Source organism: Bubalus kerabau, chromosome 1, assembly GCF_029407905.1.
Source record: "Bubalus kerabau isolate K-KA32 ecotype Philippines breed swamp buffalo chromosome 1, PCC_UOA_SB_1v2, whole genome shotgun sequence".
In the NCBI taxonomy this organism is placed as follows: Eukaryota; Metazoa; Chordata; class Mammalia; order Artiodactyla; family Bovidae; genus Bubalus; species Bubalus kerabau.
In genome coordinates this window covers 65,618,873-65,644,188 of record NC_073624.1, presented here as the reverse complement: position 1 = coordinate 65,644,188, position 25,316 = coordinate 65,618,873, and the positions used below count along the sequence as shown (strand labels likewise).

General features: G+C 45.3%; 2 protein-coding genes across 18 annotated transcripts in view; one reads left to right on the top strand and one right to left on the bottom strand.

Moving 5' to 3' along the window:
* The window catches only part of BAZ2A (bromodomain adjacent to zinc finger domain 2A), a 35,639-nt gene extending 26,906 nt beyond the window's left edge, over positions 1-8,733 (top strand). For all 11 annotated transcript variants that reach the window (XM_055578037.1, XM_055578080.1, XM_055578071.1 and 8 more), the window contains 15 exons: positions 270-484; positions 771-845; positions 1,037-1,217; positions 1,315-1,374; positions 1,572-1,716; positions 2,247-2,899; positions 3,061-3,283; positions 3,390-3,545; positions 3,653-3,804; positions 3,992-4,281; positions 4,372-4,504; positions 4,610-4,756; positions 5,384-5,610; positions 5,725-5,868; positions 5,956-8,733. In XM_055578037.1, coding sequence (XP_055434012.1) covers positions 270-484; positions 771-845; positions 1,037-1,217; positions 1,315-1,374; positions 1,572-1,716; positions 2,247-2,899; positions 3,061-3,283; positions 3,390-3,545; positions 3,653-3,804; positions 3,992-4,281; positions 4,372-4,504; positions 4,610-4,756; positions 5,384-5,610; positions 5,725-5,868; positions 5,956-6,121 — 2,967 coding nt within the window. In that variant the 3' untranslated portion in view covers positions 6,122-8,733. The remainder of the gene's footprint in view (positions 1-269; positions 485-770; positions 846-1,036; positions 1,218-1,314; positions 1,375-1,571; positions 1,717-2,246; positions 2,900-3,060; positions 3,284-3,389; positions 3,546-3,652; positions 3,805-3,991; positions 4,282-4,371; positions 4,505-4,609; positions 4,757-5,383; positions 5,611-5,724; positions 5,869-5,955) is intronic.
* A 131-nt stretch (positions 8,734-8,864) lies between these two features.
* The window catches only part of RBMS2 (RNA binding motif single stranded interacting protein 2), a 78,806-nt gene continuing 62,354 nt past the window's right edge, over positions 8,865-25,316 (bottom strand). For 6 of the 7 annotated variants that reach the window (XM_055578144.1, XM_055578172.1, XM_055578162.1 and 3 more), the window contains 9 exons: positions 21,907-21,986; positions 21,666-21,775; positions 21,171-21,217; positions 20,921-21,014; positions 15,919-15,996; positions 15,468-15,578; positions 14,791-14,871; positions 14,294-14,379; positions 8,865-14,185 (listed from right to left, as the gene is read on the bottom strand). In XM_055578144.1, coding sequence (XP_055434119.1) covers positions 14,299-14,379; positions 14,791-14,871; positions 15,468-15,578; positions 15,919-15,996; positions 20,921-21,014; positions 21,171-21,217; positions 21,666-21,775; positions 21,907-21,986 — 682 coding nt within the window. In that variant the 3' untranslated portion in view covers positions 8,865-14,185; positions 14,294-14,298. The remainder of the gene's footprint in view (positions 14,186-14,293; positions 14,380-14,790; positions 14,872-15,467; positions 15,579-15,918; positions 15,997-20,920; positions 21,015-21,170; positions 21,218-21,665; positions 21,776-21,906; positions 21,987-25,316) is intronic. The other variant, XM_055578153.1, reaches the window with a different exon arrangement.

Genomic DNA, 25,316 nt, shown 5'->3' with positions numbered 1-25,316 from the left:
AGATCTGTAGTTTCTTCCTATTTTTGTTTTCCTCTATTTTTTATTTTTCTTTCTGACCTCCCTCTGCTTTATTTTATTCATTTTCCTTTAATATACTTCTTTTCTTTTGTACCTGTCCTTTTTCTTCTCTCATCTTACCCTAGCAACTTTCCTTCTTAACTTTTTCTATCTTAACTCTATAGTTCTCTCCTACTTTCCTACTCCAGATTGACATAACTTGAGTTGCTCCTCTTTCTCTCTTAACTCCTATTATGTTCTCCTCCAAACAGTCCTTAAAGATCTTGGGGGAGAAGGTGTCCGAGATCCCACTAACAAGAGACAATGTGTCTGAGATCCTGCGCTGCTTCCTCATGGCGTATGGAGTGGAGCCAGCCCTCTGTGACAGCCTGCGCACCCAGCCTTTTCAAGCCCAGCCACCCCAACAGAAGGCTGCTGTTCTGGCCTTCCTTGTGCATGAGCTCAATGGCTCCACCCTCATCATCAAGTGAGGGGCTGGGGTGGGGATGGTTATTATGTGCCTTGGTCAGACTGGGATAGGGGAGGGTATAGCCATCTAGAAATCCTAGGTGATGTGTGTGTACTGCCATGCTCTGGGCATGCTGGGATGACCTGGGACTGAATCTGATTTTCCTTCCCTGGCGAGTCCGAGCCTTACTCTGCCATTCATCCAGTCTAGATTCTAGGATGAAACTCCTTTTACCCTTGAACCTCCCTTCTTTGGTGTGTGTGTTGCCACTTCTCCCTCAAAATACTATTCCATTTCCCTGCAGTGAGATTGACAAGACTCTAGAGAGTATGTCCAGCTACAGGAAAAACAAGTGGATTGTTGAAGGCCGGCTGCGAAGGTAAGGACAGGACAGAGGAGAGAAGGGGACAGGGTGAAGCATGCCCAGGACTTGTGTTTGGAACTTGGTGTCCTTAGCCCCTCTCCTGGGGTTGAGACTGGTCCAGGGCCCAGGACGGCTTAGATTCAAGGTGATCCTTTTGTGGCGGTATCATGTTCCTCACCACAGTTTTCCTTAAACTCTGTGTCAAGATTGAAAACTGCTTTGGCCAAGCGAACGGGGCGACCTGAGGTAGAGCTGCAGGGACCAGAGGAAGGCCTGGGGCGGAGGCGCAGTTCTCGGATCATGGAGGAGACCAGTGGCATGGAAGAGGAGGAAGAGGAGGAGACTGCAGCTGCTGTCCATGGCCGTAGGGGTCGAAGGGATGGAGAGGTACTAGCCCAGACCAAGGAAAGTGGGAGGTGGAAAACATTCTTTCTCTTGAATCTGATGATTCCCTTTTTCTCGGTGTCTCTTGTTTCTTCTCCAGGTTGATATCACAGCATCTAGCATCCCAGAGCTAGAGCGCCAGATAGAAAAACTGAGCAAGGTACTGTGCTTCTAGCCTCCCAGGAGCTGGAGATAGGGGCTGGGTGGGAATTGGTTACCTTATGAGTTAGGCCTAGATGGTATCAATTTTATAGGGAAGCTGAGAGCCATGCCCTTCTCCCATATACTGGACGAAGTCACCAGTGTCACCCTGGAAGTGTGTTTTTCATTCATCTTCCTTTTCCACTGCCTACCCAGCGTCAGCTCTTCTTTCGAAAAAAGCTGCTTCACTCATCCCAGATGCTTCGAGCAGTCTCCTTGGGTCAGGACCGCTACAGACGCCGCTACTGGGTGTTGCCCTACTTGACTGGTATCTTTGTGGAAGGAACAGAGGGAAGCTTAGGTAGGTGTGTCGTAGGACCCTGGGTTGAGACCCAGCTCACAAAAGTTAAGCAATTCCTTTTCCCCTACCTAGCATCTTGGGCTTTTTTGATTGTATGACAATCAGTTTAGCATACTGTGGTTAAGAGCACAGTATGCTCTGGAGTAAGACTGCCTACCTTCTGCTCTGCCATTTACCAGCGATATGCTTCAGTTTTCATTTGTGAGATGGAATTAATAATAGAATGTATAGGTCATAGGGCTATTGAGGGGATTAAAGTAACTTAATAGAATAATAACTTAGAATAATGTGTAACATAGCTGGTTCTCAATAAATGTTAGCTTATGTTTATGCTGATGATAATTACTTGGGAACATAGTTTTTCTTTTGCAGATACTATGCTGGTTGCCATATAAGAATTTTCTAGTGCAATCTCAAAAAGTGGGGGATTAAGTCCAAGAGAAAAAAAAAGTATATGTCCTGTGTTTGTACACCCTCTTTCTTTCCCATTATGTATCAGTGTGTCTTATGCTCTTCCCTTTGCTTTACAGTTCCTGAAGATGTGATAAAACAGGAAACTGACTCCTTAAAAGTGGCAACCCATTCAACAACCAGCCCAGCCTACTTCTCTCTGAAGAGGGAGTTAGCTGGCTCCAGCACCTCTGCCAATTCTCCTGCCCGGGCCCGAGGCCGACCTCGGAAAACTAAACCTGGCTCTATGCAACCTAGGCACTTGAAATCTCATTCCAAGGGTCAAGGTTCAGAAGAGCCTCAGACCCAGCTTCAGCCTGAGACTCAGTCCCATCCTCAGCTTCAGGCTCATGCCCAACCCCAGCTTCAGTCCCATCCTCACACTCATAATGGGTTCCTGGAGCCAGAAGGCTCCCCATTGTCTCTGGGTCAGAGCCAGCATGACCTCAGCCAGTCAGCCTTCCTGTCTTGGCTGAGCCAGACTCAGAACCATGGCTCCCTGCTGAGCAGCTCAGTCCTCACGCCTGATAGCAGTCCCGGAAAACTGGACCCAGCCCCATCACATGCCCCGGAGGAGCCAGAACCTGACGAGACAGAAGCCAGCCCTGATTCTCAAGCTCCCTGGTTTAATTTCTCAGCCCAGATGCCCTGCAATGCTGCCCCTACACCACCCCCTGCAGTTTCTGAGGACCAGCCCACTCTTTCCCCTCAGCTACCTGCTTCTTCCAAGCCAGTAAGTAGCCAGAATTAGTGGTATGCACTTATATTCATCTGGCCACAGGCTAGATTGCCTGGCTGTGGGCTGTTGCCATGGTTGTGGGGAAGGGATGAGGCCACTGGGATCCTGTCAACATGAAAACACCCTCATCACCTAATGTTTCATCTCATTCATAGGTGAGTAGAGCCAGTGCTGCCAGTGCCTATTCTCCAGGGCCATTCTCTTTCACTCCTATGCTGGGCATGGCTCATAAAAGGCGAGCAGGAGATCCTGGAGAAACACCACAGAGCCCCACAGGGCAAGGACAGCCAAAACGGAGAGGGAGGCCTCCCAGTAAGTTCTTCAAACAGATGGAGCAGCGCTATCTAACCCAGCTGACAGCCCAGCCTGTCCCACCTGGTGAGTGACCCTGGGGTGGGATGGAATGAGAGTACAGGTAGGAGTGGCATCAGATGCGGACCACATAGTTCCCGTTGCCCACATTACACAAATAAACTGTTCACAGAGATGCGCTCTGGCTGGTGGTGGATCCGAGATCCTGAGACATTGGATGCCACGCTCAAGGCCCTGCACCCCCGAGGCATCCGAGAGAAAGCACTTCACAAACACCTAAACAAGCACCGGGACTTCTTACAGGAAGTCTGCCTACGGCCCTCAACAGGTAAATACTTAACCAGCCTGAGCTGAAGAGCCCAGGTCAATTTTGAGCTGCTGCTGTGGATGGTGAACAGTCTGATGGGCTTTTCCCTCTGTCTTCTGTCTTTTCAGACCCCATCTTTGAGCCCAGTCAGCTACCTGCCTTTGAAGAAGGGATCGTGAGCTGGACCCCCAAAGAGAAGACATATGAGACAGACCTGGCTGTCCTTCAGTGGGTGGAGGAGCTGGAACAGCGGGTGATCCTGTCTGATCTGCAGATTCGGGTACCCTGGGCTGGCACTGGGTAGGGGGTTGTTGAGGAGAGGGTGTTAATCTCTTATACCCTGTTAGGAAAAACCTAGGGTTCCCATTTTGCAAAGTGACCTCCCATGACCCTAAATGGGTCATATCTTTTTCTGTGCGTAATGTCCTTCTTTTATAATGAGTTTTATTTCTGTCTCCCACCTGCAGGGCTGGACGTGTCCCAGCCCAGACTCTACTCGTGAAGACTTGGCCTACTGTGAGCACCTAGCTGATTCCCAGGAGGATATCACCTGGCGGGGTCGAGGCAAGGAAGGTCTGGCACCCCAGCGTAAAACTACCAACCCCCTGGACCTGGCAGTGATGCGACTTGCTGCCCTGGAGCAGAATGTGGAGCGGCGGTACCTGCGGGAGCCCCTGTGGCCAGCTCATGAGGTTGTGCTGGAGAAGGCCCTGCTCAGCACACCCAGTAGTGCCCCACAGTGTACACCTACAGAGATGTGAGTGCCCACCCTCCAGTTCTTGGTCTTGGGGAGAAGGAATCAATAAATCCTACTCCTCATCCCCAAATCACCACTTTCTCCAATCAGATCATACGAGATCACCCCTCGAGTTCGGGCCTGGCGCCAAACGCTAGAGCGATGCCGGAGCGCAGCCCAAGTCTGCTTGTGCTTGGGCCAGCTGGAGAGGTCCATTGCCTGGGAGAAGTCTGTCAACAAAGTGGTGAGAAGCCTGGGGAGCTGAAGAGGTGGCAGCTGGGATGAGTGGGGTGAGTGGCAGGCAGGGAGGCTTGAGGGCTCACCCTAACTCCTTACAACCCTGGTCCAGACCTGTCTAGTCTGCCGGAAGGGTGACAACGATGAGTTTCTTCTACTTTGTGATGGGTGTGACCGTGGCTGCCATATTTACTGCCTTCGGCCCAAGATGGAGGCTGTCCCAGAAGGAGACTGGTTCTGTGCTGTCTGTCTGGCCCAGGTACGTCTTCTGCTCTCTCAGTCCACTCCCAAGCAAGTTAGAGGTTTTCTTTCTCATCCCATTTACCGCCAGTCTTAAAAATATCATTCTTCCCATGCCTTCCATCTCTCCTGGGAAAAGGTTCCAGATGACGTGCTAGGAGACCTGGGTTCTGGTCCTTTTTTGCACAAGTCACTTTTAAATTTTACCACCTTACTTGTTTTCCTTGTAAAATGGGAATGATTATACTTTGCTTTTTCACATAACCCAAAAGGGTGAGTAATAAATTCACAGACTGATTTACGCATGAAAGTATTTTGAAACCTCAGTCACACTCAGACAAGTAGTACTGTGTTAAGTCACTTTAGTCGTGTCCAACTCTTTTGCAACCCTGTGGACTATAGCCTGCCAGGCTCCTCTGTCCATGGGATTCTCCAGGCAAGAATACTGGAGTGGGTTGCCATGCCCTCCTCCAGGGCATCTTCCTGACCCAGAGATCAAACTCACGTCTCCTGCATTGGCAGGTGAGTTCTTTACCACTTGTGCCACTTGGGAGGCCCCCAGACAAGTAGGGATTGTGATAAAGGAGAGAGCAAGCAGAGTATGTATTTCCAGCTGTGGCTGATCTCACCTTTTTCTTATCCTCAGCAGGTAGAAGGAGAATTGACTCAGAAATCTGGTTTCCCAAAACGAGGCCAGAAGCGGAAAAGCAGTTATGTGCTGACCTTCCCAGAGGGTGACAACCGCCGGCGCCGGCTGCTACCAAGGGGCCGAGAGAGCCCAGCAATGCCCCGGTACTCAGAGGAAGGGCTGTCCCCCTCGAAGCGGCGGCGCGTCTCCATGCGGAACCATCACAGTGATCTCACGTTCTGCGAGTGAGTTGAATGAATTCTGGGGACAACCAGCTCTACGTTTTCCAGAGTAGAGGGCTAGGAGGGGTCCATGGTTTGCTTCCTGAGAGTGTATCATCACTGTCTGTTTCATAATAGGATTATCTTGATGGAGATGGAGTCCCATGATGCAGCTTGGCCTTTCCTGGAGCCTGTGAACCCACGATTGGTGAGTGGGTACCGGCGGATCATCAAAAACCCTATGGATTTTTCCACCATGCGGGAGCGACTGCTCCGGGGAGGGTAAGTAGACATCATTGACTCTCCTGGCTCTTCTGTTACTGCCATTGCTGGTACCCCGCTGACAGCTCTGTCTCCACCCCTGCCCAGGTACACCAGCTCAGAGGAGTTTGCGGCTGATGCACTCCTGGTCTTTGACAATTGCCAGACTTTCAATGAAGATGATTCTGAAGTGGGCAAGGCTGGACACATCATGCGCCGCTTCTTTGAGAGCCGCTGGGAGGAGTTTTATCAGGGAAAACAGGCCAATCTGTGAGGCATGGGAGGTGGGGAGTCACCCTGTGGCATTGCCCCCTGCCCTCCACACAAACCCTGCCATTCTCACCTGCTGATGCTGCCCTGGGTCCAGACTCAAGTCAGAGGGAGAACCCTGATTTTTGACCTTGCCCTTGGCAGCGCCCTACGTCTTCTTATCCTTACACCCTTTCTCCCTTTCCTCCTCTTGTTCCTCAGATAAGAGGGGCAGAGATGAGGTCCTTCTGGACTGAAAGCCAAAAAAGAAAAAATAATTTTTCCTTTGTTTTATTTCCTAATTAAATAAGAGGAGGAGGAAAGAAGCCCCTACTCCTCCTCCCAGCTTCCTCACCTTCCTTGTACGTGCCCCAGCATTCTGGGGCTATTTAACAATAGCAATAGTTCTAGTGAATGTGTGAAACCGAGAAACACTCTGTACTGTGTGTGGACCCGCAGTGACGGCCAGTAAAGTGGACTTAACTCCCAAGTGTGTCGAGCCGGACACCGGGCCCTGAACATGCTGCTTCCATGTTCAGTCCCTCCCTTGCTTCTCACTTTCTCTCTCTCACTCCCCTCTCCCCTTCAGATTTGTCTCTCATCCAATAATGTAAAACTGTGTACGGGTTCCTCCCTTCTCTTCCCCCAAATTTTTCCCTTCAAAGGAAAAAGAAGTTCAGAGGTCCCTGTCTTTCTCTCTGTCCTCATCTTCCTGCCAATAGCTAGCCCCTCTATAACGTTGGATACTCCTCACATGCTGAGTTTCTAGCCTTTTTTGAAACTCAGTAAACTGGGGAGAAGGCAGGGAGGCACCCTGGACCCTGGGCCTTCCAGCCTCCTTCCCCACCTCTTACCCAAACCTCCCTCTTGGGAACTCCTCAGGGACAACTACTGCTGAGTTCGGGCACACCCCAAGATGGAGGCCAGGTAGCAATCGACTGGCCTGAGACAGAGAGAGAGGTGTGTATGGGTGTGTGTGTGTGAGAGAGGATGCGATTGTGCCCCTGTTTTTGGTGGCATCCATTCATTTTCCCCCCCAAGTATCTGTTCCCCATTGTTTCAAACCATTGAGACACCTTTCTCATTGTTTTAAACTATCACTTTGTCTTTGGGAAACCACAGGAACAGTTTTTCTGGGTCAAAGCTGTGTCTCTTCCCTCTCTCCCAGTCATTTCTGTTCCAGCCTCTTCAAACTGTGCAATCTTTTAACAGGAACAACTTCTTTCAGTAGCTCTGAGTCCTAAGCTTTTGCAGGGAGAGGGGTAGAACTGGATCTTTTCCTAATCCCATGAGCTTCTGTGGGTTTAGTTGTGCTCTTTCCCTTATCTACTTTGTATCCTGGGACCCCTTCCCCAGTAGCAGAGACCCCAGAGCACAAGTGAGTAGGGAGCAGAGGCTCTGGGTCCATCACTGCCCTACATGTGACTATGCCCAAGTTAAGCCCCAACAGAGGAAAGCTGCTAACTCCCAGCTATAGCCATGGGCCCCTGGCCCCCTGCTTTCCTGCTCAGCAGAGCCCCTCCCATCAGAGATTACGGGTACTTGCACTGGGGAGGTGGCTGCTGGCTGGCCCAAGCAGAGAGCTGAGGCACCCAAGAAATGTTCCATTGGTGGGAGAGGGGGTGCCGGGTGAGGGGGAGCATTCCTGTACTTCTAGCAGCACTGAATTGCCACTGAAGGGGGTGGGGGCAGTGTAGGTCCTGGGGCAACCCCTTTCTTTCTTTATGCCCCTTCTCCCCCTAGCCTATTTCTAAAGTCGCCTTTTCTGTCAGATAAACCTCAGAACTTTTAATTTTATTTGAGATTTTTTTTTTTTTTTGCTTTTAAATAAGAGGTGGATTGAAGAATATTTGAATTGACTTTATATTATGCATAAATATTTATATTTTATCTAAATAACTGCTCTGTAACAAACTTTGTGTTAGTCAAGCATTTGGAACTATTATAGTTGGGGGCTCTTCTTTTTCCCCATGGCAGTTTTCCCCAGTATAAAATGTTCTAGATTAATTTTACTGTTGGAGGTTAGATGGACGGGGGAGTGAAGTTTCAATTGTTCCTGCTGTGTTCCTCTCCCAGCTCCATCTCTTTCCCTAGGGACCAGGCACTCTGAAGGTGGGGTGGAGTCCTAGCCTCAGTTTGGAGTGGGGGTTGATGGGGGGGTGGGACAGGGCATGATCAAAGGGGCCATTTCTCACTTTTCTTTCTCATCTTCACTGCCCCTTGAGCTAGGTGGATTTTCTCTTCTTGACGAGAGTATTTGATAGGGAAGGCAAGTTTTAAAAGTAAATAAAACCCACCCCTGCCCCTCTGTTTCCCTTCTCCCATCAGTCTGGTAACAGGAAGAAACCACACCATCAACACCAACAAATTTCCACGTTCCTTTTACAACAAAAGGGACTTGACTTTTTATATAACCAAATGTGGTGTTTTAGTGACTTTTTGATAATGTACAGTTTTTTGTGAATTTAAATTTATTTCTTTCTATATTTTTAGGACCAATCTCATTTTTAATAAGGTAAAAAAAGGAAAAAAAAGTCTAGAGATAAAAAAAAACTCCTGTTTTTGCCATGTGATGTTCCACAAGTGCAGCTGTAGAAAAGTGCTTGTCAGTTGAATAAAAACCACATTTGATAGAGACTCAAAAGACTCCGTGTATTTATCTTCCTTCAACAAAGGTTCTTGTAATTGCCTAAAGGGGAAAACTGGGTGGTGTCAGGGTGAGTATATGACTGGTTTGATGGAGAAGACAGCAGGCAGGAGAGCAGTGTGCCCCTAAGTGTCAACATTTCTCTCTCAACCTCCAGGCTTGGCCCTTCCTTTTCCAGGAGGCGTCCAAGGCAGAATTTCTGTTTATGTGAATGAAACGGGTGCTTCTGGCTGAGGTGCTGTAACAAAGGATTCAAGTGTGCCGAGTTCCTACCTTGTGAGGCATGGCCTTGGCTTTCTAAGGCTGCCACCTGTGTTCCTGATACAGGAAAAGTATGTGCTCATCACCACCTTCCCCAGCTTCCCACCCATGGATAAGACACCACGAGGTAGATTTTGTGTTTTATTTCACAAGTTGAAATAAGAGAAAGTTCTACCAAATTATAGGGAAGAAACATGAGAATACCAAAGGTCAGAAAATTAGAGTGGGCAGCACTGGCACAAACATGGCAAAAGTATAAAATTAGAAACCTCTGGATAAAGAACTGTACAAAATGTGTTTTGAGGATAATTAAACTTATTTCCTGTCCAAGGTGGTAAGTGCATGCAGGAGTGCACTCACCACCCCCGAAATTGTATGTGTTGGGGGATGCAAACACCAGTAAATGCTGTGAGAACTTTTTACAAGCTGGGAAAGCTTATCACACTGAAGGCTGGAAGTTTTGTTTTGGTGACCCTCTAAATGGAATAGGAGGAGAAGGAATATCTCTGTTTTCAACCCTCCAAAAACCTCAGATGGCCACTTTGGTGCATGCTTACCTTCTCAGCTAGTGGCAGCCACTGGCAAACTTAAACAAGTCATAAGTTCTGCTTCAGTGCTGGTGTTCTGGGGGTGGCTCCCAAGCATTACTTAATATCCTAAGCAGTCATCATTTGGCCTACCACAGCAATATCTAACTGAAGAGTTCACACTATTCTAGGGTGAATAAAGGAGGTAAAAATCTCAAAGACATTCCAGAAATAGAAATAACGAATTCTCGCATTTGATTGTGAGCCCTTTCTAGCCCCCAGTTTCCTAACCCTTGTGAAGGGAAAAACAGTAAAGGAAGGAAACACGTGTAAACCAGGTGCTTGTGCCTGTGTTGAATGTGGAACTGTGAGGTAGATCTGTAACGAGGACAATGAAGTTGTGGGCCATACCCGGGAGAATGGAGGTTCATTTGAAATGGAAGTGGACAGGCCAGGGAGGAGCAGCAGTGGTAGCTGGGCTGAGAGGGCACCTACCTCTCTTATTACTAGTCTCGTGGGGAGCACCTCTACAGAGGTGCCGCAGAATTCAGCAAAGAGGAGAAGGGGGATAGAGCTCACAGGCCTGGCTCAGCTGTTGAAGGAAGACCCTCCTACAAAAGGAAAGGGTAAAAGCAAGGGTGAAGGCGAGATCTGCTAATGCCTGGAAGGAGTTAAAAGCAGGTAGCACAGAAATGGCATAGTTGGTTTAGGAGGGAATCACGCAGAGGTTAATGTGGCAAGGCACAAGGTTAGACCTAGCCCTTACAGACTGGCTGTCATAATACCACCCTCTTTGAAGTTGGTCTAGCAGAGCCTGGGGACAAGTTTAGACCTGATCACTGACCCAAGTTTATCGCCCTAGGCCAAGAAGGTCGAGGTAAACTGCTAATAAGTGCAATGCTGCTGCTCTCCCAGAAGGTGGGGCACGTGCACGAAAGAACTTTTAGATGTTTACACTCCATTCCAGTAAGCCCTCACACTGCACCTTTGTGGAGCAAAATAACAACCCACAAGTAGGCACCCCAAACGGCAGACACTGAAGCAGCAGGGGATAAGCAGTGCAGGCACCAAGGGGCTAAATGAGCTCACTGATCAGTAGGTCAGGAAAAGAAGAATGGAACTGGGCTGAGGTGGCCTGGTCCAGGGCGGGTCAGTAAAGCAACAAAGTCTAGTCCTCACACTCAGTGCAAGTAATGTCCCCCTACTACCCCATCTATTCCTGACAAGGGGTATTTATTTACTCTTTAGAGCCACTAGGCTTCCTAGTCCTGGGCAGCTCTTCCAATCCTTTGGTTAAAAATACTCTAAAAATAACATCTCTCCCCACTGTCATTTCTACATCTTCCTTAACCTCGACCCAAACCCTCCTCCAAAAAGCCTCGGGTCTGAGTATCCAGAGTGAGACAGGAGCAGTAATATTGGCATGAGGTGGGACAGGCAGGTGCTAAGCCTAATAAAGGATTATATCATCTGAGAAAGTGATTCTAGTATGTTCTATTTGACTGAAAAGAGAAAAATACCAAGTAGTAAAATATTTTAAGAATGTTAACGAGCACTGTCATGATCAAGAGTGAGATATGAAGTACAGGGAGAGTACGACCTGGGTTCCATGAAGACAGGATTCAGAAAACACTAGCATAGTTTAAAGAGCCCAGCCCAAGGCTATGAGCCTGCAGACGCCCCCTACAATTCCTCAGCAGCTCCACTGCCACCAGTGGGCCATTTTGAGAGAGAAAAACTGGCCCTCGTTCCTTCTCTCCTTTTCCCACTCACTCATGTTATGAACTGTCAGAAATGAACTAACAATTAGGGGGAAAGTATCATGAGTGTAACCCAAAAGGGTCCAAACAAAATTCCACGACGCCATTAACCACCAGAAAAATAACCTCAGGCTCTCACTCCATCACTTCCCATGCCCAAACCTGCCCAAACCAGAAACATTCATTAATAAAATCCATTAAGCAGATTCACATGAGGAAAACGGACAAAAGGTAACTTCATAATTTTAAAACAAAACAATGCAAAATTAAGAGCCATTTAAACATTTAAATACAGAGAAAGTAGAACCAAGAATTCTGAGAGGCAGAGAAGGGGCAGCACTAATGTCAACAGCTTCTGTACATGAAAGGCCCTCCTTTCACTAAACCTCCTAGCAAAGCAAGGTTCCCCCAAACTACTATTAATTAACTGAACTAGACTCTTCTCTTTTTCTTCAAGGCCCCTGAAGAGACCTATGGTGTACTTTTCTGACTAAGGACTAGAGACTCGGAAACAAGAGCTACCTGCCCAGGCAAACCCTCCCAGAAGGTTACTGGACTTGGGGCTGTTTTACATCAGATAAAGCCTTCCTGAGGTTGGAAGTACCCATGAGAAAACTGTAGCAATTTCGTCTTTTATATTTTCCATCTTACCTATTATCCCCTACCTACTGTCTGCTGCCTCTACTTCCTCACCCTCAGGATGCACAAGAGGACTCGGGGTGGGGAGCATCAGGACTCTCAACTCTGGGAAGGGCGAGCTGGGCCCAAGCTCTGTGTACAACTGACATCACAGCTTCTTCCCACCCTGGAGCATCTCCTTCCTCTCCCTACAGCCAGCCTACTGAACACCTGTTTCCCCATTCTCCATCATCGGGCTTTCTGTCTGTCTGGGGGAAACGTACCTGACCTGGAAGTGAAGGGGAGCAGCACTCGACTTTCAGTGTAGAAGGGAGTGACTGGGAAGAGAAGGTGCAGGACCGACCTTCCTGGACGATGGGCAAAGGCTTCCTCCAATCTGTCTCCAGGTGCGTAGCCAGGTCTTGCAGAAGGAGATGGGGTTGAAGAGCAAAACAGAGCCTTGTTGTGAAGGGCTCCTGACCTTGGGAATACTGAGATGGGATTTATTGCTCTTTTCTCTCCTAGCTCCCTGATGTCCTTCCACAAGGAAAATTATTTTTGACATCCTGGTTCCCTGGGAAAGGGGCCCAAATGCTCTGGACAGTTACAAAGAACTTTGTCCGTTCCCACCCCAGCATAGCACACACACACAGAGAGACCAGCCCCCGCCTCGATCCCTCTCAACGTGTGTGTGCACATGGCCTGAACCCTTCAAGGGCAGCCCTTGCTGTATACATAGAGGTGCCAAAGGTGAAAGCCTGGGGAAAATTCAAGAACCTCAGTTCTCTCTCAACTAGTTGCCTGGGGCTCAAAAGGCACTGTGTGTCCAGGGCTGGGAATTTACCAAGTCCTCTGGTACACAGGCAGGCTTGACACTGTCTTCATCAAGGTTTCCTAACCGTGGCACTACTGACATTTTGAGTCCGAGTTCTTTGGTCCGGGGAGCCAGGTCTCTCCTGTGCACTAGAGGGTGTTCAGCAGCATCCCTCGTCTTCAGCCACTAGATGACAGCAGCACACAGCCTCATGCCCAGACATGACCATGAAAAAATGTCTCCAGAGACTGCCAAATGGCCTCTCGGGGACAAAACCACATCTCTGAGAATCACTGGTCTAAAGGTGAAGCCGCTGATGGTCCACGGTGGGGAAGGAACCTAAGTGGATTCAGCAAGGTCACAAATGCAAAGGCTCTGAGCATGGCAATGACATGCAACAGGGAAGAGAGGGGCCCTGAGACCCAGGGCAGAAAAGATCCTCCGGGAAGCAAAAAGCAGGTATTCCTGAAAAGCTGTAGCTGGAGAAGACATTTTCTCAGAAGGTGTGGTGCTGGCCTCGGCAGTGAGAAGAATTAGAAGTCAGTAGGTCTGTTCCTCTGGAACTTGCCAGGGAAAACCTAGTCTTCATCCCAATTTGGATCAAAGATGGCTACCAAAGGCTGTGGAACTGTCTCCTTAGCCGAGGTCAAGGCTCAAGGCTCTGCCTCCGGAAGGGCAGAGGGAGGAAAAGCCGCTTCCACTGCCTGCTTAGTCTCCCTGTTCCTTGCCCTGCCCCTCCAAATTCCATAGGAAATTTCATTCAAAAAAGAAATAACAAAATTAAAAGCTGTAAAGAGGTTAAAGTAAGCAGGTTCTGCTGTATGGAAAAGAGAAAAAGAACAATCTGGATGAGGAAAAGAAGGCATAAAATGTATGTGAAGAAGCAATGGGATGTGTGATCTAAGAGCTTTATAAAACAAAACATTGAAAGTCTGTGTATTCTTACACACACCTCCCCACAAAAAAAGTCCATTGCTAAACTCAGTAAGAAGGGCCCACAAAGGACTCCATCAATGTTCTAGCACCACATCTTTTTTTTTAAGAAATAATGTTTATAAAAAAAGCCTTCCCAAAAAAGTCCAACACATCAAAAATGGTTTTTCACAAAGAAGGGAAGAAGTTCCAGGCACCATGTCTCTTTGGAGTAGGATAAGAGTATATTGCAGTTAAAAGCAAAACAGCAAACTTTCTTCACAAAAGAAGTTTTGTTGATGTCCTTGACTGCAGCACACACAAACGGTGACAGCCACCACCCGCCCAGGCTCCACCAGGAGTGGAGGAAGAGCAGAAGGCAGGGGTGCAGATTTCTCTTTCCAGGCCCAGGCCTGTGAAAACCGATGACCAAGTGTTAGTCCTCAGCTGGGCCCACAGAAGGGCTGTACTCCTGGTCAGCCCTCTGGAGTCTGGAGCATCAGCATATCCAAGAATTCTTTTATATTCAACAAAGACGGGGAGGGAAACCCTAAAAGAGGCATAAGCCAGAGAGGGTGGGGAGGCGGAGCGACAAGCATGAGAACCAGTCTGATTTCAGGCTGTTCAGCCCACCCCACCCTCGGTGTGTGTTTCTTACCACTGTTACTTGTTGAATTGGAAAGAGTAGACGCCATGCTCTGAGGGTGCATCCACCGGCACTTGGCTTTGCTGGCTGCCACTCTCCTGTACCACAGGCAAGGCAGGCGAGTCAACTTGCACATCCTTCCCTCACCTCCCACTGAAGCAGCCTCACTACGCTGAGTGCCCTCCCCAGCCTACCCACTGCCACACACCTGTGCGAGTGCACGCACACACATGCACACTCACAGCATTACTTTCCCAACTTTAAAGCAACCTATCCTCATCCCAGAGCACACTGGTCAACGCAAGCCAGCACCCTGGGGTTAACTGCTGTCTGGCTAAACGAGAGGAAGGGCCTCAATCAAAGGCACTAAGTCTCTCCTTCCTATATTCTTCACACACCCACCAGCTATTTATGAACACAGAATCGGCATCACTGCGAGAGGAAGATTTTGATCAGTGGAAAACCTGCCTCTGTTCCTTTTCAACCCCAAGAGACTATGAAGTTCTTACCTCAACTGAAACACTGGAAGAAGGCACTGGGGTGTACTGGGAGAGGTAAGCTCCCTGCAGAGCTGCAGCTGTTGGCACATACTGGAATGAGATGCATTGACAGGTTCAGAGCAGTGATTCTTGGCTACAATTAAAACACCTGGGGAGCTTTAACTACTGTAAGTGCCTGTGTCCCCTCTCCAGAGATTCTAATTTAACTGTGCTTTTTAAAAGCACTTCCGATGACTCTGAAATACACTGGCTTAGAGAGACTTCTACCTACATGACTCCTTTTCCTCCTCTTTCCCATCTTCTGCTTTTTCTCAATGCACTGCCCTCTCTGCTTTAAGCACTGCTCCACGAACCAGAATGCACCTGAGCTTCGAGAAACCTAACAGGCTTCACCCATTCTTCCTATTACTATTCTGATAAGGCTTTCAAGAGATGTGCGTGAACCCCTACTAGATAATACGTAGACAGAAGCACTGATCCTTTAGTTACATGAAGAGGAATCAGTTAAAACGAATGAGTTTCAGAGTAGAAGGCTGTATTCCTCGCTCACAGTCCATCTCCTTTTCTGAGTGTGTCCTCGATGACAGTGAAGTCATTCCCATCCTTATCCAAGAGTATTTAAACCTAAGAGTTACACAGGTGTTCCTTGTGTGGCAGGAGTTTATAAGAGGAATATCCTGCTTTACCGTGCCCGTGCTGCTGAGAGAGAGGTGGCCCAACTGCTGGGTAAGAGGTCCCACCATGGAGGCAGGCTGGAGAGAAATGGGATGGTCCATTCCTGGTGTCAGAACTGAACCCTAGAAGCAGCAACAAAGGGCAGAGTTAGTTGGCAGCATCCTGTGAGGCTGCAGGAAGCAGAGGTTCATGGCTACCAGAACCACTGCTGACAGACATTTAAAAATCCTGGAAAATGACAGGCAAGCAACCACCTAGCCCTGCAGCAGGAACATGCACTCTGCCTACCAGGCTGGAGGCGTCCTTGTCTAAGAATAGTAAACTCACAGAATGTAAGGTCAGACACCTGGTCACACGAGAGACTGAGCCAGGACTCACACCCACACCTCCTTTCATCAAATCCCACTATTTTCTTTTACATCAAATTGGCGCTTTGGCTTTTGCCCACTTCTGAACACTCACTGAAGGCTGCATGAGGTATGACTGGTGGTGCATCCAAGACGGGTTAGGTACTTGTAGAGGAGATGTCTGAGTTACTCTCTAATGGAAGCAAAAATAAACAAACAAGAATGTTAACTTCCTGAAGACTATTATTTCACCCAATGATCTGATAATTTTCAGCAAAACACAAGTAAGTTTGGAGTGTGGGGCTTCCCTGGTGGCTCAGATGGTAAAGAATCTGCCTGCAATGCAGGAGACCCAGGTTTGATCCCTGGGTGGGAAAAGTCCCCTGGAGAAAGGAATGGCTACCCACTCCAGTGTTCTTGCTGAGAGAATTCTATGGACAGAGGAGCCTGGCAGGCTACAGTCCATGGGGCCACAGAGTCAGACATGACTGAGCGACTAACAATTTCAATTTCAGTGCCCCCTTAGAAAATAGAAATATTTAAGAATATTTTTAAAATATTAACAACTCTTACACTTCAAGTAACCCAATTTTAAAATGGGCTAAGAATCTGAGTAGATATTTCTCTCAGAAGATACACAAACGACCAAGAAGCACATTCAACAGGCTCAACATCGTTAGTCACTGCTGCGCTTAGTCACTCAGCTGTGTCCGACTCTGTGCGACCCCATGGACTGTAGCCCACCATGCTCTTCTGTCCCTGGGATTCTCCAGGCAAGAATACCGGAGTGGATTGCCATTACCTCCTCCAAGGGATCTTCCTGACTCAGGAATCGAACCTGCATCTCTTGCATTGTAGGCAAATTCTTTACCGCTGATCCACCAGGGAAGCCCCTAGTCACTAGGGAGATATAAATCAAAGTCACAACGAGATACCACTTTATACCCACTTAGATGGCTACAATTTTAAAAGGACCGAATAACAAATGTTATACACTGCAGGTGGGGATGTAAAATGGTACAGTGACCTTGGAAAACAGTTTGGCAGTTCCTCAAAAAGTTAAATGTAGAGTTAATAGGTACTGAGTAATTGTATGTACCCTAGAGAATTGAAAACATATGTCCACAAAAGTTCATAGCAGTATTACCCAATAATACTATGACTATTATTATTCATAATGGCCAAAAGGTAGAAACAACTCACACGACCATCAACTGATACACAGATAACAAAATGGGGCATGTCCATACAATGGAATATGATTCAATCATAAAAAAGAATCAAGTTCTGCTACATGCTACACATGAATAACTTTGAAAATATGCTAAGTGAAAGAAGTCCAGACACAAAAGACATTTACTATATGCTTCCACTTTTACAGTATGTCCAGAAGAGGCAAATCTGTAGATACAGAAAGTGTATCAGTGGTTGCCAGGGGCTAGGGTGAAGGAAGAATAGGGAACGGCTACCAATGGGCACAGAGTTTCTTTCTGAGGTAATGAAAACATTCTGGAATCAGATAATAGTGATGGTTGCATAATCCTATAAATATACACTACTGACTAGCATACTCTAAAACTTTTATAGTCTGTAATTTATATCTCAATTTTAAAAGAAAAAAAGCAATGAGAAGCTAGAAATGCATCTTGATAAACAAGTAGGTCTATTCCACAAATGTAAGGATTGTTCAAAATCAGAAACTCTACAAACATAAGTCAAAATTGAAGGAAAAAGTCAGTGTAATATTAGATGCTGAAAAGACATTTTATAAAATCCAACAGCCATTTACTTTAAAAAAAAAAAAAAATCATGAGGTAGGGAATTCCTTGGAGGTCCAGTGGATGTGACTCAGAGCTTTCACTGCCATGGCCTGGGTTCAATCCCTGGTTGGGGAACTAAGATTCTGAGAGCCGAGAGTTACAACCAAAAAATAAATTTTAAAAAATATCACAACAAACAGAGACTAAAAAGAAACTACTTACATATATTAAAGGCTATTACCAAAAACTTAGCTGCAAGCATTAACCCACATTAAAAACACTGCAATTATGGTAACCTATTAGGTAGTGGAGTCAAAGAAATACAATTGGGATACCACGGCATAAAATTGAAATGGAAAAGAGAGCTATTATTTTGCATCAGTGATATAACTGTACCTAGAAAACCTAAGAGATTTAAGTTAAACAATTACTAATAGTAATAAGAGGATTCACTAAGTGAGCTGTATACAAAATAGATGAACATAAATCAATAACCTCTCTTTGGTGTATCAATAAGCACCTGAAGATGATGACAAAAAGTACAGACCTACATAAACAAAATTAAAATCCTACTGAAGGACATAACAAAGATCTGAGAACATGAAAAGAAATACACCTTAGGTGAAAAGACTGTACGTTTTAAGTAGTCAATTCTCTTAAATATATAGGTATAACGTAATTTCAATTAAAGCCCTCCCTCACAGATTTTTAAAAATTAGATAAAATGATCATAAACTTACACAGAATAACAGATGCCAAAAAAAAAACAAAGAAAAGTATGAAAAAGAGAGTGAAGAAGGTTTTATCTTATTAAATATTAGAACATACTATGAAAGCCACTGTAATCAAATTAACAAATTATTGAAATAGGAACAGATACAATGATCACTGGAAGACTATAAAGGATACAGAAAAAAATTCCAGTGTTTATTATATGACAAAGGTAGCATCTCAATTCAGTGGGAAAAGGATGTGCTTAGTCGCTCAGTCGTGTCTGACTCTCTGTGACCCCATGGACTATAGCCTGCCAGGCTCCTCTGTCCGTGGGGATTCTCCAGGCAAGAATACTGGAGTGGGTTGCCATGCCATCCTCCAGGGGATCTTCCCAACCCAGGGATCAAACCCAGGTCTCTGGCATTCCAGGCAGATTTTTTACTGGCAGAGCCACCAGGGAAGCCCAGGAAAAGGATGGATTATTTAATAATTTGGTGCTAGGACAACTGGTGAATACTTTGAAGGGAATACAATAGCACCCCTATCTTATGTCATATACAAACATAAATTCCTGGTAACTATACATTTAAATGTAAAACAATGAAATAAATCTTGGGGACCACATGAACAATATACAGACTGGGAAGACCTTTTGAAATAGGACAAGAAATTCGAAAGCTATAAGAAAAAAAAAAAAAAGGCAGACATATTTAACTATATACAAATGTTAAACTTTTGTATATAGCAAAAACTAGTGATTCCCAAAGTATGATCTCTGGACCAGCAGTAGGAGCAACACCTGGGAACTTGTTAGAAATACAAATCCTTGCCTCTCACCCTAGACTTGCTGAATCAGAAATTCTTAGTGTGGTGCCCAGTACGTTTAATAAGCTCTCTGACCTAGGTTTAATGACATCAACGACTCGATGGACATGAGTTGGAGCAAGCTCCGGGAGTTGGTGATGAACAGGGAAGTCTGGCGTGCTGCAGTCTATGGAGTCGCAAAGAGTCGGACATGACTGAGCGACTGAACTGAACTGAATAAGCTCTCCAACTGATTCTGATGCACAGCCTAAGTTTGAGGACCACAAAGGCAGTGGGAAAAAAAATTTGGAAAAAAACTTGTAACAAAGATAACATTCAGGAGACTAGCACTTTTAATAGCTTTTTTTTTTTTTTTTTGGCCAGGTATGCAGGATCTTACTTCCCTGACCAGGGACTGAAACTGTGCCCCCTGCATTGGGAACTCAGAGTCTTAACCACAGGAACACCAGGGAAATTCCAATAATATTGATAGTTTTCTTTTTTAAAGCATGTGATAAAAAACCATAGCTGAGCCTGCTTCCTTGCCCAGAAGCAAGCCAGGAGAGTCTGACAAGTGTATGTGGGTAACTTAGAAATAAATCCCTCCAGCCTTCAGAACGTCCCAGAGCGTGCACTGTTGAGGTTTTTTTTTTTAACTTGGCTGGGCCAGGTCTTATGTGTGGTATGCTGCAGCATGCAGGAACTTTACTTGTGGCAAGTGGGATCTCGTTCCCTACCCAGGGATAGAACCTTGGCCCCTGCACTGGAAGCACAAAGTCTTAGCCACTGGACCAACAAAGACGTCCCAATAATATTGATGGTTTTTATAAGCTGATGGGAAAAGAACAAATAAATAGGAAAATGGGCCAAGTATATGAAGAGTAATCAGGAAAGAACAAATCAAAGTATGACCCAAAAATGCTTAAACTCAGCTTCAGTCAGGGAAGTGCAAATTAAAGCAGCATTGTACTTTACACCTACCAAGATAGGAAAAACTTTACAAGAGCAATGCCACCCCTGGCTGGAGGGAAATAGGTCCTCTCATATGTTGCCAGTGGGAACATGAATTGGCCACCTTTGTGGAAAGAAATCTGTAACATCTATAAAGCCAAAAGTCTGTATATCATTCAACCTTACAACCTCACCCCTTGGACTCTAGCCCCCTAGAAACAAAAGCACTCATCTGTGAGGACACAGGCAAAAGCATGTTTACCAGAGCATCATTTGTACCAGAAAAAACTGAAATCCAAAGAATGCCCTTCACGATGGTCTAGTGAAAGAATTCTGGTATTTATGCAACATGAACTATAATGTGACTATTAAAAAGAAATAATTAGAACAGAGCTGCACAGAACCACCTGGAGAGCTTATTAAATCTCAGGCTGGTAGGACTCATCCCCCAGAGTTCCTCTGGATCTAGGGTGGAGTCCAAGAATTTGTTTCTAAAAATACCCAGGTAGGGCTGATACTACAGGTACAGGGACCACGCTTTGAGAATCACTGGTTTATGTGGGCAAAGTGTAAAAAAGACATTTAATATGGCAAATTTTTATAACATGAACAATGACTTCCAAAACCATATATTTATACGTATATGAAAATGACCAAAAAAAGGTGGAAACTAACATGGGTTTGCTTGTGGGAATGGTGGATACAGAGTACAAAGGGTGCTTCTACAACAGCCTGTATGCGTGTAAGGGGATCATGTGTTACACTTTTATGTAAAACTGTTTGCATATAATCTGTGTAAAGGAAACAATGGAAAAAACAGCAAGTTGTTTCCAGCCTAAAACACAATGGCAGGGCAAACCCCGAGCCCTTTTCTGGGCATGAACGTACCTGATATGACGTCATAGGAGATGGAAGATACGGGGACAGTGCAGACTGAGTGAGCATCCTGTTGGGGGTGATGTTGTAAGGAGCTGGGTAAAACCTGTAGGAAGGGACCACATCAGTAAGGAGTCAGGAAACTGCAAAGCAAGGGCCCCCACTGACAGATACAGCCATGAACATCAAGGCAATCCACGCGAGGGCCTGGACACACGACTATGGCATTTTCAGGCGGGCTGTTTACATATGACACCCTTACCCATTCTGAAGAGCTGTGGAGGGGTCATAGGTCAAAGCCATGCCACCCTAGAAAGAAAGAACACAGTGCGCACACTGTGAGTGCTTAGGTGAGAACAGGAGCAGGCCCAGAATTTCAAGGCTGGAGAAGCGTCTGGTTCAACTGATTAAAAGCCAAGTCTGGACTAGTCCCCACAGTAACTGTTCCAGGCTTTTCCTGCTTGTGCAGGGTGCACAATCCCATTTACACTAAAGAGTGTGTGAAGCAGCCAGCATTGCTCATTTACATACTGGAGCTCTCAAGCCTACCCCAGGAATCAAGCCATGGAAATTTCCATTCCTTCTTTTTTTTTCCTTGGCATCCCCATTTGGCATGCAGGATCTTAGTTCCCTGGCCAGGGATCGAACCCGCCTTCCCTGCAGTGGAAGCCAAGTCCCAACCACTGAACTGCCATGGAAGTCCCATCCATTCCATTTTAATGTCATTAGTATTCTTGTCTCTGAGAGGGCCTCTTACCATGTCTCCATTTCTTGGCCAGGCCCGTCCGTTCTGCACAAATTTTCCTTGGTTCTGTCGTTTCTTTGGACCCCCATCAGCAAATTTGCAAAGCAAGGGATCAGATGGGGCTGCCGAGAGAGAAAGCAGACAGGCAGCTGAGTCCCACCTCACTTAGCCCATTCACTCATGCAAAAAGCCTCCAGAATCTTCACAGAAGTCATAACCTGTGGCCTCTCAGCCTGATTCCCAGATGCCTCACCTGGTACTCCAGGGGGTGTCTTAATATATTTTCCATTAAAGTGGGTGATGATGGCTTCACACTTCTCTGTGGACTCCATCCTAAGGAGCACAAGAGGAGTTAGGGTCTAGCTTCTCCAGGATCTATACCCTCCCTACATTTAAAGAGAAAGCTCTTAAGTTCCCAGCCCCACAAAAGCTCCAAAAATTGTCAACTACAGAAACAGAGCTTCTCCACACAAATTCAAGGCATCTTAGAGAAGAAACCCCAGCTTCTGATGAAGGTTTTTCTCAACTGGTTCCTCTAGGGATCCTGAAAGGAATAATGGGGGTCTGCAAGCCATGAATATTCCAAAGAAGATACTGATGGATGGATCTAGTATTCAGTATTGTGTCTGGGTTCCTAAATAAGAATACAATAAACAGAGGCTGTTACCATTATTTCTTATTAAAAAATTCCTAATGGAAACTTTCCTAGGTTTTTTTTGGCTCTGTTTGCATGATCTTACTTTCATGACCAGGGATTGAATCCAAGTCACAACAATGAAAAGGCTGAGTCCTAACCACTGCACCACCAGGGAATTTCCCTGTTCTTTCACTCTGATAAAACTGTACAAGCTAAGAATTTGCCAATATTTATTTTTTTGCTCTGGCTATACTTATAAAGGTCTATTAGCTACCAATAACTTCCTTAAGATTTCATGAGTCAGGGGAGGGAGGCTTATTAGGAGTGTGAGGTAAGCAGATACAAATTACTATATGTAAAATAGATAAACAGTATCATACTGTAGAACACAGGAAACTATGTTCAGTATCCTGTAATAAACCATAATGGAAAGGAATATGAAAAAGATACACATGAGTATATGCACACATATCACAATAAACTGTGGAAAATTCTTAAAGCGATGGGAATACCAGACCACCTGACCTGCCTCTTGAGAAATCTGTATGCAGGTCAGGAAGCAACAGTTAGAACTGGACATGGAACAACAGACTGGTTCCAAATAGGAAAAGGAGTACATCAAGGCTGTATATTGTCACCCTGTTTATTTAACTTATATGCAGAGTACATCATGAGAAACGCTGGACTGGAAGAAACACAAGCTGGAATCAAGATTGCCAGGAGAAATATCAATAACCTCAGATATGCAGATGACACCACCCTTATGGCAGAAAATGAAGAGGAACTCAAAAGCCTCTTGATGAAAGTGAAAGTGGAGAGTGAAAAAGTTGGCTTAAAGCTCAACATTCAGAAAACGAAGATCATGGCATCCGGTCCCATCACTTCATGGGAAATAGATGGGGAAACAGTGGAAACAGTGTCAGACTTTATTTTTCTGGGCTCCAAGATCACTGCAGATGGTGACTGCAGCCATGAAATTAAAAGACGCTTACTCCTTGGAAGGAAAGTTATGACCAACCTAGATAGCATATTCAAAAGCAGAGACATTACTTTGCCAACAAAGTTTCGTCTAGTCAAGGCTATGGTTTTTCCTGTGGTCATGTATGGATGTGAGAGTTGGACTCTGAAGAAGGCTGAGCACCGAAGAATTGATGCTTTTGAACTGTGGCGTTGGAGAAGACTCTTGAGAGTCCCTTGGACTGCAAGGAGATCCAACCAGTCCATTCTGAAGGAGATCAGCCCTGGGATTTCTTTGGAAGGAATGATGCTAAAGCTGAAACTCCAGTACCTTGGCCACCTCATGCAAAGAGTTGACTCATTGGAAAAGACTCTCATGCTGGGAGGGATTGGGGGCAGGAGGAGAAGGGGACGACAGAGGATGAGATGGCTGGATGGCATCACTGACTCGATGGACGTGAGTCTGAGTGAACTCCAGGAGTTGGTGATGGACAGGGAGGCCTGGCGTGCTGCAATTCATGGGATCGCAAAGAGTCGGACACGACTGAGCAACTGATCTGATCTGATCTGATATGAAAAATATATAAACCACTTTGCTGTACACCTGAAACTAACACCACATTGTAATTCAACTATACTTCAATTATTTTTTAAATGCGGAAAAAAGATTCCATGAGTCTGCAGGAAGAAAGAGTATTAAGACAGGGTTTATGGTGACAGAACAATGTTAGAAGCTACGCAGCTAAAGTCTCTTGTTGGGAAAAGAGAAAATGAGGAAGGAATTAGTGGTGCCTGTTCACCACTCACAGGCTCTGTGAGTCAGAACATGCACCAAAGTCCTCCGGACTCATTCCTCATTTCTGCTTCAAATCTCCATCTACCTTACCATACAGCGCTCAAATGAAATAATGTGTATAAACGTGTTCTATAAATTATATGAAGATCTACATAAGACAGGGTACAGTATTTTCCCCCTTTTCCACAGTTAAAGTAAGTCAGTATATTTTCTATGCCAATAACCACTAAAGATCTGAACAATCTCCATGTTGGCAGTTACTAGAAAAAGACCTTAAATGGAACCTTCTAGTGAAAGCATGCTGAGCATTCTAGAGCAGTGTTTAGTTGGGTTACTCCTATTCTTGAGTCTTTCAAAAGGGTGACAGGCATGTAGGGTTTTAAAAGAATCACTTTCAGGAATTCAACTTCCTCATAAACTCTTTCCTGAATGATCAAGGCTGAGGTCCCCTTTCACAACTACTCCACTCAGCTTACTTCAGACTCATCCCAAAGCTCAACAGGAAGCACAGAGGACTGAGTTACAAAAATTGTTTTTTTAAGTTACATGTTTCCAATTCTTCCTTCCCATAAAGCTAAAGGACTCAACAAGTTGTCAATTGACAATTAAAAATGTCAGTTTTGATGATGGATCACCCTGGTTCTTGGTATATAATTCAGAAAGAACTCAAAGAATTCCTATTTTAGCAAAACTCTTTCCATTCCCATTTACTTATTTATGTGAACAAGGAAACAAAACACAAATAGAACTGACATTAAATTTTGTCTTGTTACAGCAATAAACAATGTTCACTGATGGCTACATGATTTAATTATAAAAATATAAAAGAAGCACTTCCAATAAAATTTATTTCATATAAAACAATTTTGTATCAACATTTTAAAATATTTATGTTGTTTGGGGCAACTGTGAACTATTTATAAAGATAATTTCCGTATGGATTAATGCATAATGATTCAGAGCCACAATAAAAAAATTAATTTATATTCTTGTTGCAGAGAAGTATAGCAGAATGATCCATACAAAGACTTTCAACTATAAAAATATTTTAAAAACTAAAATACAATTCTGTAGGGAAATAAGATGGCAATACAAAATCAAGAGAAAAAGGAATACTATAAGAATCATTTAAGAGTTTAACTTAAAGAAATGCCCCATGTATTTTTGAAATGATTTTGTGTATTAAATTGCTACATTTAGATTTCATTTGGATATATTTTAAAATAGTATGACAGTTTTATTTAGACTAACATAGTCTAAATTATTATTAACA